Genomic DNA, 15,500 nt, shown 5'->3' on the forward strand with positions numbered 1-15,500 from the left:
AAAAAAAAAAAAAAACAAAAAAAAAACGATACTTTAGCGAAATAGTTACAGATAGTTACAATTCTCAGCCAAAATTTTAATAGTTGAGATTTCAAAAAAAAAAATGTAAATTTTAAATCAAAAACAGTTTATAAACTGTGTTAGGGTTTTGGCCAGATGAAATGATAATTAAAGGTAGGTCTTGAAGTTTTTGTCTACTGGCCATAGTATGTTTATTGTGATATTAGTAAAACATGTTTCGTCCGTCGACGCCGGGCCTCGTCAGTTTGTAAGAATTAAAACTCCATCTGATAAAAATCATTTTCAAACAAAGAGTTACATTTTTCAACAAAAAAGAATAAATTTCTACATAGAGATAAACTTTCAAACCGACATTCACAGAAATATTTTTAAATTTTCTATAATAACTAATTTTTCATAATTAATAGCCATACAAAGTTTTCCAGGAATATTAAAAAACTTGCTTTTTTTCTCAAAATCTTCCAGATTTTTTAAAAACCTTTTTTTTCGAAATCTTCTCAAGAATTAAATTATTTTAAGATTTTATCAAACCTTTTAAATATCTTATAAAATAATTCAATTTCCTTACAAAATTTGTAAATCCTGCAAAATAAAAAAAATGGTATCTTCCAGATTCTTTTTTGAAATATTTTGAAATCTTAAAATTAATCCTTTAAAATAAAACCAAAATCATTTTAAATTTTACCGTAAATCTTGTCCATAATTTCATTTTTCTCATCTCGTTGAAAGTGTGCAAAAGTTTACAAATTATAGTGTGATGGCAAAATGTTAAGAACCGATTTCTCTCCCAATATTAAAAAATCAGTTAAAATTAAATCTTTTGTTAATAAAGTTAAGAAACATTTGTGAATAAATTTTATTATGAAATAAAATTACTTGTTTGAAAATGTTGATTTACAAAATTGGTGCAGCAGAAAATTCGTAATCTTTATTGATAAACAAACAAACTGAAAACAGCCACTCTAAGTCATATTTACGCAGTGTCTCAACCAATAATCAGGTTTTCGACAACAATGTAAGCGAGATATGCTCACAACACTTTTTTAAGATCGGAAATAATTATTTTTTCTTACTTGTTTCACATTTTTCTAAAATTAGGTTATTTCACAATTACGACATGTTCAGAAAAGATTAAATTATCCTCTGCTATCGCGAATACTGGGTATGTATTCTGTATGCCCTTTACAAATTAATTACATGTGTTTTCAAGACATTAAGCAAATAGAAAAAAAAGAATTGAAATAAACAAAACTCAAATCATTTCCGAATTTGATTTTTTTTATTTGTTGACTAAAAAGGTACAAATTAAACTAGTGTGCATGCTCAGACTCGGAAATCCTTCTATTTGCCTTATAAAACGAATCACCCTAATCTGTGTGTAATTAAATAAATATTAAATGAAGTGTAATAAGTAAGGTGACCATAGTTGATTTTCGGAATGTAGGACAATCGGACTTTAAAAAAGGGGACAAAGTAGGTCATAGGCCTTGAAAAAAAGAGGGTAAAGTAAGACAGAAATTTTAGTTCAACTTTCTCCTACACCTAAAAATTATTATTAAAAAATTTGTCGATCTTTTTTGGCTGAACTACTTTTGCAGTTTGTAGTATCATGTTAGGTGTGTTTTATATCGTGTTAGGTTTTCGATAAAAAGAAAATTATCAGTTATAGCATTTTCAAAATAAAAAAAAATAACAAAAACGAAAATGAACATTTTAAGCCAAACAAAGCACGATATGAAAAAGAGCTACGAAAACAAAAACGTTGCTTTTTGAAAGCCCTGCATGATTACCATAACAACTTTTTGAATTTTGTCGAGAAGTCAAAAATTCTATTTTTGATCACACAAAAAATATTGAAAAATTAAAAATTGCATTTTGAGCTCAAAGTATGCAAAACACGGAAAAAATGAATGCACTAAAATTGTGCACCATAAAAATATCAACAAATTTGCTAACATCATTTTTTGATAGGACGCGAAGTTAATTCGTTAATTCGTAAAAAGCATTAAAAATTAAAAAGTTAAATTTTGGACAAACGGCCCAAGTAACAAAAAAACAATAAGACTAAAGTTGTGCATCCAAAAAACTACAATTTCGATAAGATGCGCAGTTTTAGTTTTATTCGTAAAAAAATTAAAAATAAAAAAAAATAAATTTCGGAAAAACCACACTAGCTATGAAAAAAATGAATAAACAAAAGTTGCTCTTCCAAGTAAGAATAATAACTCATCCAAGTTTGTCGTGCATAATTTTTTGATTGGACACGTAGTTTTTGTTTTAACTGTAAAAAATAACATTTAAAATTTTTAAAAATTACATTTTTTTTAAACGACACAAGGTACGAAAAAAATTAAAAGGTAAAAGTTGTTCACTCAAAAAGGATCTACAAATTTCTTATTAATAATTTTTAGATAGGAAAATTAGATTTTATTTTAATCGTAAGAAATAAGATTAAATTAAATTTTTTTTAAAGTTGTGTAAAAAAATGAGTACAAATTTTTAATAAACTATAGTTATAAAAATAAATTAAAAATAAAAGAATTACCTTTTTGGAAAAAGGACACAAGCTTTATTATATCTAACAAAAATGGGGTTTTCTGGCCGTTTGGATGTTTAAAAGCGCCTAAACAGCGAGTTACGTATGATCATTGCGATATCGTGACATACCCACATTTAAGACATCGTAGTAACAAAAGCAACAATAAATTTTAACTTCTGTCTAGTCAAATCCCTTTATTTATCGGTTAATTAAATATTCTATTAGTTTGCTGCCTAAAAGAGTGTTTTCCAGCCAGAAAACAGGTGACGCCCCTATTTTGCAATTGCACCCCACCTAAAATTAATTTTTTTTGATCGAGTTCAAACTTAGCTGGAATATAGTCCTAGTGGACCTACATTAGTCCACCAAATCATATGTTCATTTATCCACCGGTTGTCAATATGTAGGGACCTGTATATAATTTTTTGAAAAAAACATTTAAAAAAAATTCTATTTCAAAAAATAGATTGTTCATACTCTTTAAAATCGCGTAGAATAAAAAGTGGGCCGCAAATTGTCTCTTGGTCAAATTTATATTTTTACGCTCGAGGATAGCAAATTAAACTTACGGGGGCAATTTTACACAAATATAATACCATCTCTGATGAGAATGTAAAAAAATGGTCATAAAATGTTACTAAATGTTGTTCTATGATAATTCGTGGAAAAAGAATTTAAAAAGCATAAATTATGTGACCAAATCTATTTCACGTCTACGAACTTATGCGTATTTGAATTTTTTGCTTTATCTTTAAAAAAAATCCGAATTTTTTTCCTTAAATCCATCTAACTGTTTACCTAATAAATATATTCATGGTTTTATTTCAGATTTTGATAGCTTTTATTGTCTTCTTTTGAAATCTGAATATTAAGCCCCGATTTTCTTCTCAACAAAAAAACCCACACTGATATTTTTTCCAAATTCTAACAAAGTTCTGTGAAAAATAGATATTGAACTCTTGTGATATCTTTCATAATTAACGAGAGAAATTAAAAATTTTCATTTTTACGATAAAAAAATCTCCCAGTCTCAAATATGGTTTAACCTTTGCCGTCAAAAAGATAAGCGGGTCTCACAGGCCTGGCGGATCACGATTTTCGACTTACAAAGAGTTGTATATGAACTAAGGGCTTGTGCATAGAAATTTATTTTTGTGAAGTCTAAATAAATAAAAAATTAGGGTATTTTGAAAATTTCATCTGTGGATTAATCCACGAAAACGTATATATTTTATTAATACAGAAAAAGCTAAGATGGGCCTAGCACGGGCACTGCTAGGCCCGTCAAAAGACACGTATGTCTGTTCAACTTCGAACGGAGAAAATCAACGAGAAAGATTTTGACTCGAAAAAGTATTATGGAATTAATAGCTTACAAATGTTTTAACGCCATTCATACAAATTGATGAATATTTGTCTCATTCTGTAAAAAAATTTACATTTTATTTTTTTGCTATAAAAAATCGACATGCGGTTGCTCATAGTAAAACATATAGGGGGAAAAGCCGCGAGTTGACACGCGGCTTTTTTATGTGTAAAATAACTCGACCTTATTGTATTTTGAAGATGGAGCCTCCAGCCTTTTACAAGTTAAAAAAATCTCGAGTCGACAAGCGGTCTTTTTGAGTTGTATTTCTATACGTCATATCTGGCGTTTAGAGGCCAAATACAACTTTTCAGTTACTCACGGTTTAATCCTGCAACGAATTACAAATTTTAGTCGCAAAAAACTTGTTATTTAATCAAATATATCTGTTTTTCAGAATTCTCGTTAGCGTAGATTTGCAGTGTTCTTTTGCGAATCGATTGATGCGAAAATCTCATTCTCGTCAAAAATGTGATTTAAGTTTCTTTTTAACTTGCACGACAGAGCAGGCCCGCTGTTTATTGGAACATCAGCTATGATTATCGTGATGAAAATAATATTCATATTACTTATGTTTGCATTAAAAAAAATGTTTTGACGAATATATTTCAGTTTTACAGATATGCATATTTTTTAATACCATTATATTATTTAAAAAATCTTGTAATTATGAATAAAAATGATGGAATTTCTTCGGCTTTTCTATACCCTTAATGAAAAAACGGGTTTGAATTTCAACCGGCCTGAAAAGTCCGACTTGCCGTTTAACGTCACTATTTTAGCTTGCCGTCATACGGGTTAAAAACTCAAATTTGGAAGTATTTATTGAAAGCCTGTATTTTTTAAAATCAAAAATCTTAATTTAAAAGCCAAATTTTAAATCCTTCATCTGTGAACAGTGTTTTGACGAAATCTCATGTTAGATCTTGAAAAATGTATTTTACTAAAAACCCAAATTGACCTTTTTTACAAATATGGAAAATGAATAAGGGGCCGTTAAAAAATACGTAACGCATTAAGAACGGGGGGAGGGGGGGCAACCCAACCGTTATCCCAATGTTAAACTTACAAACTTTCAATACAGAAAAAGCTTTACGCACGGTGGCTTCACGTAATTTTTGTACTGCTCCTAAGGGGGACGCTACAAACAAATCATCTCGAAAATGAAATTTTTACAAATACTTAAAACCTTCCAAATGAGGATACCGTTCAATGAAATTTCGAAATGAATCATTTGCAAAATCGTTCAGATTTAAATGCATTCACTTGAAAAGGACTAATTTGGAATGTGCCTAAAGTTCTGAACGTTCAAGTCAACGAAATATGATTCCCCTTTTCTAGTTTACAAGGTTTTCAGTAAAAAATGTCGTTCATTTGAACATCCGAAATTCAAGCACATTAATTTGGAAAGTATTTCGTTTTGATCTTATTCATATTCAGTTTTAAATGTTCCCAAAAAATGTTCAAATTTGTAATCATTCTATTTTCTAAATTCTAAATATTTCGTAACAAAATTATATTGTGATTGTCAACATTAATAAAGATTATTAAAGTTTGCATTGAATATTACCAAATGCATCACAAGTGAAATAAGAAATTACGCTTAATGAATCACTACAATTTAGATCATGTCCATCCGGTCAATAGATCTGTCTGCACGATTTGTCAGTCCAACACATAATTACAGTGACATAAGCAACCGCGATTTTCCTTTCAAACGAAAGAAGAAAATATTACAGTTGATTCCAATGTAAAAACAACAACAAACAAACATAATACTATTTTCTAAGATTGAATTTTCAAAGATAGGCACATTAATTTTTTCCACTTTTGAAAATCTTAGAATTTAAATTATAAAACGAATGTAAAATATGTAATCTAGAGACTTTGTTTGCAGTAAAAATAAAAGTTAAAAGCATACCACCTAATTAAAATGACTTATTTCTTAAAATCTGTAAGTATAAAAACGTAATCGCATTTTTATCGAGGAAAAACATATTGCTTGGCTGAGTAAATTCTGACACAGTGAAAGATAATGAATGACTCACTGGTAGGCTTGCACAATAATTATGAACAGTTGTGAGAGAAGTATTTCAAGTTTTGGAAACCCTATTTAAAGGACAGACATATATTTTTCACCTATTAGTTATCGAAACTGCTATTTGAAAACATATTGAATTCTTTAAAAGAACTCTAATCAAGTCTACAAATTGCCTGGGTTTTTTTTATTGATTGAACCTTGCATCGTATTTTTAACGATTCGAACAAATGAAACGGGTTGTGTTCCCTCTTGGTTGCTAGTAGGTTAAAAAAAAACTTCAGAGATGCCAGGATCGCGTTATCGTGTCCGTTTATTTTCAATCTGGTCACGATTGCCGATCCGAGACGAGGAGGATAATAAAAAAAAACCGAACATGGTGCATTTAAATGATTCCGGAAAAATAATATAATGTAATGATTACTAGGACGTATTAAATGGATACTAAGAACTCCATCCAATTTGTGGTATATTTTTTATACCTAATAAATTACATTACATCTCGATATGTGGACAGGGACTTTTTAATTGCGGAAATTCAAGTTTTCTTCATTATTTCATTTTACTTATTGAATTTTAGAAAATGATCTTATGGCTATGTAAGTTTCAGAACTCAGGTATTTACATTTTTATATGCAAAAGTTGAAATAGTATTCCTGCTACAATGTAAAGTGAATGCATGAAGGTCGAATATTTGCAAGTGTAAAAAATGACCGACTGGGACGAAATATTGCTACTTCTGTGAAAGTTGATATTCAAGTTTCTAGTTTCTAATTTAGTAAGTAACTTTGATTTTATTTCGGAAATTAACAATTCTAAAAATTAATTAATAAGTGACTTTGGCATGAATGCAGAATAAAATTTCGATAATTATAAATCGAACAACACTATAAAAAGTACATTACAAAAATATGAAACTTGCATTTTTTAATTTAGTAAATTTGCATCATAGATCCCACAATTCAACATTTTCGATTCCAAAATCTATTAATTTTTAAATGGTATAGCATTCCTAAACATTTAAATCTGAAATAATTAAATGATAACCATTTACAATTTGAAAATCGTTAAACTTCAAGCGTTTTTAATTATAAATTATTAAATCAAAAGTTATACAATTATATGGCTCTTAATTAAAACGAAATGTAAAAAATGGAGAAAATTAATTTAATTAAAAGTACCTATTCTTTGAAAATAATTATTCTTTGCGAAGTGACATTCAGTAAGCTTCATGATTTTTGCAGCGAACAAAAGTTTGAATAATCTAACAAACTTCCAGAACTGAGAAATTGTTTTGTAAAAGAAATATGAATGAAAATCAACCCTTTTATAAATAAAGATAAAATTAGAAAGTAATTTAAAAACTGAAGGGTGGCAGTACAGAACTATATAATCAACAAAATGGGAATTTTTCATAGGAGCGAAAATAAATTCTATAAAACTGAAATCTTTATTTAAAGAAAAAACAAATGTCCACTCACGAGCCGAATTGTTGCTGGACTGATACCAAAAAAGTTTGATAAAAAAGTAATTTAGGTTCCAAGAAATGGATGTGTAAATTGACAATTTCAAAGTGACACTGATCACAAATTGAAGTACACTGCGCTGCCGATTGTGATATAAAATTCAATTTTCAGTTTAAAAATAAAATATCAGAGATTAAAATTTCATGGGTTTTCAAAATCGGCTTTGCATAGCGATCAATAAAAGAATTTTCAATTTTTCATAAAAATACAAACTTATTCCCGAAATATGAGTATGCTGAATAATATGATATATAGTATAATTAAATAATAATGACTGCATGAAATATCGATGTTAAAAAGTTTTAAAAAATTTATTACGTTAAAATCTTAACTAAATTGTAAATAATCTTGATAATAATGATATTTACAAAAAAAATCGTTTTACTACAATGCGTATTCGATTTTTTTTTAATTTTTCATGCAATAAACCTATTTTCGAAAAAAAGTTTGGTTATCTAGTTCGGTAGAGCACACTACAACTATGAATTTACTCAACTACATTTTTAACAAATCTAAATTCAACACAGCCTAAAAGGAGCGCAAAAAAGAAAACAGAGTAATTTGTTCACAAAAAAGGATGAAATAGGGGAAAGATTAAAAATTAATTTTTACATTTAGAAAAGTAGAAATACTCTTTTTGCAAAAATTTTTATATTTTTAAATATTGTTAAACAATTTTTTTATGATCAGCCAATTCAAAAATTTATTTGAAGAAATTGAATATACAGTGAAACCCTTTATCAGCCCTCCCTTCTAGTCCTGAGAATTGAGGCCGCGATGCAGTTACGTATATAAGGTGCAACGCAGAAGCCGCGGGGTCTGCGGTTGTCACTCAGGCGAGCACTCAAGCGTGAATAAACAAAAGCGGAGCTGGCTATAATGAGTTAGTTTCCACCCACCGCCAGCCCCAAAATCGACGCTATAGAAGAGTTTCACTATACTTGGTACATTGGAAATCTTGTGAAAGAGATATCAAAAACTCCCACAACAAAAATTGTAATAGATAAACAGTTTTTATACATTTAAAATCTTTCTCAGCATGAAGAATGTTTTCTCTTTTTAAAAAATACCATTATTACTAATAAAATCGTGACACTTATAAATATATTTAACTTCATTTTTCTAAGATTTATCAACATTCATATAAACATTTAAAATTTAAGTGGACTCATTTTGATCATTTGACTTTAAATTGATAAAATTAGAGCTTTCACTTTGTAGTTGATTTTAAAAGGTTTCAGCTTATCCTTTCTTTAGGAGTTTATATATTTTATTGTGTTTATAAATATCGTATATTCAAAGCAAAAGGGGGAAAACTCCAACTTGAAAATGGATCGATTCAAATTGTATAAATTGAATGATTTTAAATTCCTCAAAAATTTAAAATTTAATTGAACAAATCTGTAAGATTTTAATTAAATTAAAAAAATAAGGCAAAAAAATTATTCAAAATTGGAATCGATTATCGCATAAAATCGATTTAAAGGGATAATCTGAACTGACATCAAAACAATAATAAAAAATTATAACAATTTATCCGGTCAGTTACCCTCCGATTGCATAATATCCCCCGTAGTAAATAAACTAACGCCGGCGTTTTATCAACAACTAGGCGGGATTGTAAGTGTGGCGCGTGCGATCGGATCCTCTCCTGTTCAATTCATCACGTTATTTTCAATGCTAATTAACGTCACGCGACGCCGTTACGTATTCGTGTGTAGTATATGCCAACGGCACAATCGAAGGATACGCAGTGAATGGAATATCTCAACAAGAAATAATTTTTAATTTTCTATGCGCGCGAAAATCTCGGCCGCGATGCGCTAGTCAACAGAGATTTTCGCGGCCATCATCCAAAGGAAATGAACCCCAATTTCCATCATGTGGTCAGCCCCTGGAACTCCTGAAGAAGACAGGAAATTGGGAAACAAATAATTGGAAACATTCTGAATCGCAGGTTATTGAAATGAAAATAATTAAAGCCAATGTATAATTTTGGCTTTAATTTAAGAGGAAAAAAATTTTTTATAAAAAAGAAGCATAAGACGATCAAAAATCAGATATATATTATGTACCTTTCAAATAAAATGAAAGATATATGTAAATACGAAAATACACTCGGGTGAAAGTTTATACAGAATTCCACTTGGAAATCTAGGAAAACCACATTAAATCCGGGTGTTATTTTGAAACAAGGAATTAAGCGTATAAGAATCACTCCTGGGACGTCTATTAATTATGTGACTTAAGGGAAGGGGGGGGGGTCAAGTAATTTCTTACGGAAGTCTCCACTTTCCATTTTTTAAATATGCTAATTGAATTCTTTGAGACTACATCAAATCTTTGAAAATCCTTGAAATTTTCAAAATTCCATAAAAATCCGAGATAATTTAAGTCGATTAAAATCCTTAAAATTCATTAAAATCTTTAAAATTTCACGAGAATCTTTCCGAATCTCTGGAAACACTTGAAATATTTTTAAATCTTTTAAAAGCTTTTCAAATTTCTCGGAATCCCTTAAAACCGCCGCATTATTCGGAAATCCTTTACAATTCCGCTAAATCTGTTAAAAACCTCTAAAATCGGTGAATATATGTACTTTCGAATCTTTTGAAATCCTTAAATTTTGTTTAAATCCCTTAACATCGTTTGCAATCCGCAGATATCGGTCTTAATTCCTTAATTCTTTACTTAATTCCTTAATTCTTACAATTTACGAGATATTTACAGTTAAAAAATTACATTTTAAGGTCTACTTCGATTGCTTCCAAATACCAACCGAATTTTGACATGGACTTTTTGACCTAGACAAACGTTGCAATTCGATGCTAAAATAAAGTGCTTTATTAGGCCGAAGCAATTAAAATAATTTAAGTTCTACACTTTAAGTCGAAACACAGTTGCGGTTATTCTAATTTTGCGTTTAAAACAAAAATTGTTAAACCTCTATCACAGAATGACGGCGGTTTTTCAGAAAACATTAGATGTCGATTTTCTCAACAACAACAAAACCACTATTATATTTTAAGTCAAATAATTTTGTTGAATTTGTACTTTCATCAGGAAAAATTTTGTGGCCTGGGGAAATTAGATTGTAGGACAAACATTCTTCCGGCCCTAAAAACGATTTAATCCACATTGAGCTCATATTTTTTTATGTTTTCGAAATTTGAAAAAAAAATAATTAAGGGCATGTGATACTTAGAAAATTGTCGATTTTACTAGTTTTAGGTTCCCCGGCTTTTTTTCTAGAATAATAAATATTTTGTTTTAAAAATTTGGGAAATGATAGCGAACATGCTAACGGACGTCCCCACAAACTGTTTTTCTAGGTTAATTCAAAAAAGTTTTAATTTAGCAAAATTTGATTAATTTGCATAGCGCTTAGGAAATAGTATCGATTTTTTCAGTGTTAGATTCACCCGGCTTTTTTCCTAGTATAAGAAATATATCCTTCAAAATATAGCCTTCAAAATCTAGGAAATGATAGCTAATATGCTAACAGTCATCCCCGCACACTTTTTTTGTGTTTTTTTATCAAACAATTTTTGATATTGCTAACAACGTGCGTGCATATTTCGAGGTTATGTGTGTCACAATTCACCCGAGCGTTACTTCCAAACTACACAATATTTTTGGCCGAAAACTTTGGACTTACAAATAAACATAGTAACTAATCTCCCGGAACTAACCTTGTTTGCAGCCAATCAAAAAAGTTTATTTTATAAATAATTTCCGGAGTATCGGAAAGGAAGAGATGAAAAACGACGTAACTTCAAAATAATGCATATGCATAAAATTTTTATTTAGCAAATAAATTTTTTTTGTAATTATTCCTCAAAAAAGAAATCGGAGACGTCTGTTGTGATATTTTATAGCATCTCCGAATTCAGTTTTTTTAAATTTTCATTTTTGTGGGAAAAAATCCGGGGAAACTGTATCACATGCCCTTAAGATGATCTGGAACCACCGTCCTTTTTACCCTTCCTGTATTTTTATTGCAGCTTCTGATGGACAGAATTTTTTTTAGGTATTTTTATTGCAATTTCTGATGGGCGAATTTTTTTCCCTAAAAATATAGTAAAATAAAAAAAAAAAATATCTTCATTGTAAAATGTGATGAAAAAAAATCCCACCAAATTCTTTTCGAAAATTCGAAAAAATGGCGGAGATATGGAACTTTCAACTTTTTGTCAACTTTTCTTTTAAATAAATTATAATGGGCTCTAATTAACCGACTTAACTTTTCGTCGTCTCAATTTACTTGTTTTAAGATAACTTTAAAAATAACAAAATTGAAATTTTGTTGAAAATTTTGGGAAAAAATAAAAGTCGCGTTTTCCAAAAAATTCCATTTTTCATTTTATTTTTTCGTGCCGGTGGAAAAATTAATTGTCAAATGACAATTATTTGAATCATGTTTAATTTTTTTATAAATTAACATTAATAAAATTCTGCATACATTGTTTACATACGAGTTTTTAAAAATGGTTTTAAATACTTTTTTATTTCATATGCAAAATATGTAACAAATTTTTTTAACTTTTGAATAATACCTTTCGCTATAAAATATTGAGATTCTTTCAAAAAGATCTACATGTAAAATCAATGTCACGACAATTTACAAATGTTTTTCAGCAGAACTGTAGAAATTTAAAATAGTATTGGATTTTGTTATAAACAAATATGTGAATGAAAATAGTTTCGTGGGTATTAGCCATGTTTGGTCACTAAAGGGGTTTGTGATTTGGATTGATAAAAATTAATTAATAATTTGTAATGTAAGGAAGCCAATTGTTATTAGTGAAGCTCGTGAAATGCGTAAGAATATTCGTAGCAAATGGTTATTTGCATTAATATTAATGATTATTATTATTTTGTTGCATGTTAATGATCGCGAATTTTTGGTAAATAATTACATTTAATGATATTATTATCGACTGACCAAATGTGAGGGCAAAGAGTCATTCTCAGTTGATTCCAACATGAAAAATAGTTTTTTTTTTTAATTTATAGGATAAGATGATATAACGAGAGAAAACTTTATTTACAAAATTGTTTATAACCATAATAATAATTGTTAGTCATTGCCCAAGACTTCTAACATAGTCAAAGAGCTACTTTGTTAAATAAGTTTGTTTGTACAATTATTAAGCCATAACTACGGGATAATTAGGGATCGCTGGCATAAAAATGGTATTTTTTCCCACGAATAGCGGGAACAGATAATTATTTATAAAATTTGTATACTATACAAAAAATTATTTATTAATTTTCATTATTCCAACTCACCCCTTTTGTCTATACATTGTAAAAATGTTTTTGAAACTAAGTGAACAAACATTGCTTATATTCTTGATATTCTTTTTATCCACTTATTTGTGTTAAAAAAATGCAATGAATGTTTATACTTCTACAGTTTTACTGAAAAAAAATTTCTAAATAGCTGTGTCATTGATTCTAGGTCTTTTTAAATGAATCTGAATATTTTATAACGAACAGTATTCTTCAAAAGTCAAAAATATGTGTTGTCATCTTGTTTATAAAATAAAAAAGTATTAAAAACATTAGTAAAAACCCGAATGTAAACAATGTATGCAAAATTTTATTAATTCTTCATTTATAAAAAAAATTCAAATGTGATAATTTTAGGGTTTGATATGACACATCTACTTTCCTCTGGCGAAAAAAATTGAATTTTTTGGTAAACGCGTTTTTCATTTTTAATTTTTTCACAACAAAAAAATTCAATTTTGAAATGTATCTTAAAAGAAGTAAACTTAGATGTCGAAAAGCTTTAAATCGGTCAATTAGAACCCGAATCCTATTCCGACACTAAAATTCCCATGATCTGTTCACGTGGACCCATCAGAGGTATTTTTCGTTGTACCTTTTTTAAAGTGCGAACTTTTTTCTAAACATTTTTTCATTTTGTCGTTTGTCAGAAAATTTGATCTCATACAAAAATCTACTGTGATTTTGTTAATTATGAACCTTTTTTAAATCCGGCGGATTAAAAGAGTAGATAAGCGCTATCAGAATCAAAAAGAAAGCGATAAATATATAAAATTGGTAAAAAATGACAAATTAAAGAAAATCAAATACGCACTTTCTATTTTTTTTTGCAAATCGAAAAAATACATATTGGCCTAATTTCTTCCTGTCGGATTTTAAATGGTTTCGGTCATCAGATAAAAATCTAAAGTAATTTCAACATTTATTAAAAGATAACACGAAAAATCTAATACAAAAAAAAGTACAAATAAGCTAAGTTTCAAAAATGAAAGTGTCTCAACGACCGAAAAAGTCTGGTTATTTGTAGTACAAATATTCCCTTTTTATATTTGTACCGAAATGTCGTTACTCATAGACAAAGCCTCTAGTAAAAATTCAAATTACTCTAATTAAAAAAAATGGTTGTAAATTATTATCCTTGTAAGACACCCCGACAACTGATAAAATCAGAAACATAATTCAGGAATCAGTATTTTGAAAATTACTAGTCCTTTTTAAAATGAACAAAAAATTTGTAATTCAAATGAAAGCACGAAAGGACGACACAATTACACAAAAGAAAGATGAATCATTTGCTGTAAAATGTATTTAAAAAAACGATCTCAGATGAACTACAATAAATAGGAAGGAGGGCCCTAAATAACCTTAAAAATCTCAAACTCACAGAAATAAATAAGAGATTTTTTTTATATCTGAATTGATACGAATGATATAAATAATAAAGAACAGAAATGCTATTCGAGAGCATACAAAAAAGGCATGGAGGGACAATCTTTGAAGGGAAGGGGTACTCTCAAGAGAAAGGCTCTGCGCTGTCGGTAAGATGAACATCTCTCGCGACAACAAAATATTAGAGGAATCGATGGAACTAAAACTCTGAGAACTGGGGGTATACTCATGAATCTGGCGACGTAAGCAAAACGGCCCGATAAATCTTAATCTCATCACGAAATCTTTTTATCCAAACAAAATATAAGAAAGACCTCGCCCACATTCAAGAAGAAGTGTCAACTTAAAACGCAATAAAATCCAAAGCAAAACAATGTTGTTGACTGGAAGGATGAGGTGAGGAAGCCCCACATGGGGAGGGGGTACAGGGATGAAATAACATCTGTGCTTTTTGTCCACTTTTCACTTTCGTTATCAGATTACTACTCGAGAAAACTTTATCCACTAACTTAATTAAAAATGAAAAACTCACTCGTCTCCATCTGGACAAATGCCGGTCGTCTCGTCGTACTTGCTACAATAACTGTCGGCACTATAGTTGAAGGTTCTGTCTCTTTTTCTGATCGGTCGCCTTCTTCTCTGGTTCATAAAGTGCCAATTGAAACACGTGAAGGGCCGATGTTGAGTGCACTTTCGCTGAATAAATAGTGGGCATTGTTCGACGCGAAATTCTTTAAGATATCTAGAATGCGAATCCACAGAATGTGACATTATTGTGGTGTTTGGTGGCTCGCGGTACTTCCTTTCGTTCTGTCACTCTCTGGCACTGGGACACACACTCTCTTTTTTTTTAAATCCAAAACTCTCCTTCGCCCGCGTATCGTTTTTTAGTCAGCACGCTACCCGCCCGGTGGGCTCTTTACTTACTTGTAGTGATTTGCTTTTTCCGTCGGAGACTGAGCTGTCAACAACGCCTCGGACTTCATTTTTCTTTGTACTCGCAAATTGTACTCAAAATTAAGAAATTGTACTTGTAACGGCGGAGCCGCGAACTAAGAAACTGTTGGCGCTAAATTCAAATATATATTCTTTCAAACACTTAAGTATGTTGACTATAGCTTTTCTTTAATTAATTTGATATATTTTACTATTTTAGAAGATCTCATTTACCATTATTCATATTTAAAAAATCAACATGCGTACAGAAAACTCTGGAAAAAGATAAACTTCGGATTGTACTTTTTGAGTACAATTGTACTATACTTGGCAACTACACCGTGTTGGCAACGCTGTTTGGTCTTCTTCTTGGAAATGTGCCCATGGTGC

General features: G+C 29.6%; 1 protein-coding gene across 6 annotated transcripts in view; it reads right to left on the bottom strand.

Annotated features, from left to right (window-relative positions):
* Positions 1–15,148, bottom strand: part of LOC117170716 (putative E3 ubiquitin-protein ligase UNKL) — a 59,640-nt gene extending 44,492 nt beyond the window's left edge. For 4 of the 6 annotated variants that reach the window (XM_033357724.1, XM_033357721.1, XM_033357720.1 and 1 more), the window contains exon 1: positions 14,707–15,148. In XM_033357724.1, the coding sequence (XP_033213615.1) occupies positions 14,707–14,945 (239 nt within the window). In that variant the 5' untranslated portion in view covers positions 14,946–15,148. The remainder of the gene's footprint in view (positions 1–14,706) is intronic. The other 2 variants (XM_033357723.1, XM_033357722.1) reach the window with 2 other exon arrangements.
* Positions 15,149–15,500: the final 352 nt, after the last annotated feature.

Source organism: Belonocnema kinseyi, chromosome 4, assembly GCF_010883055.1.
Source record: "Belonocnema kinseyi isolate 2016_QV_RU_SX_M_011 chromosome 4, B_treatae_v1, whole genome shotgun sequence".
Taxonomy (NCBI): domain Eukaryota; kingdom Metazoa; phylum Arthropoda; class Insecta; order Hymenoptera; family Cynipidae; genus Belonocnema; species Belonocnema kinseyi.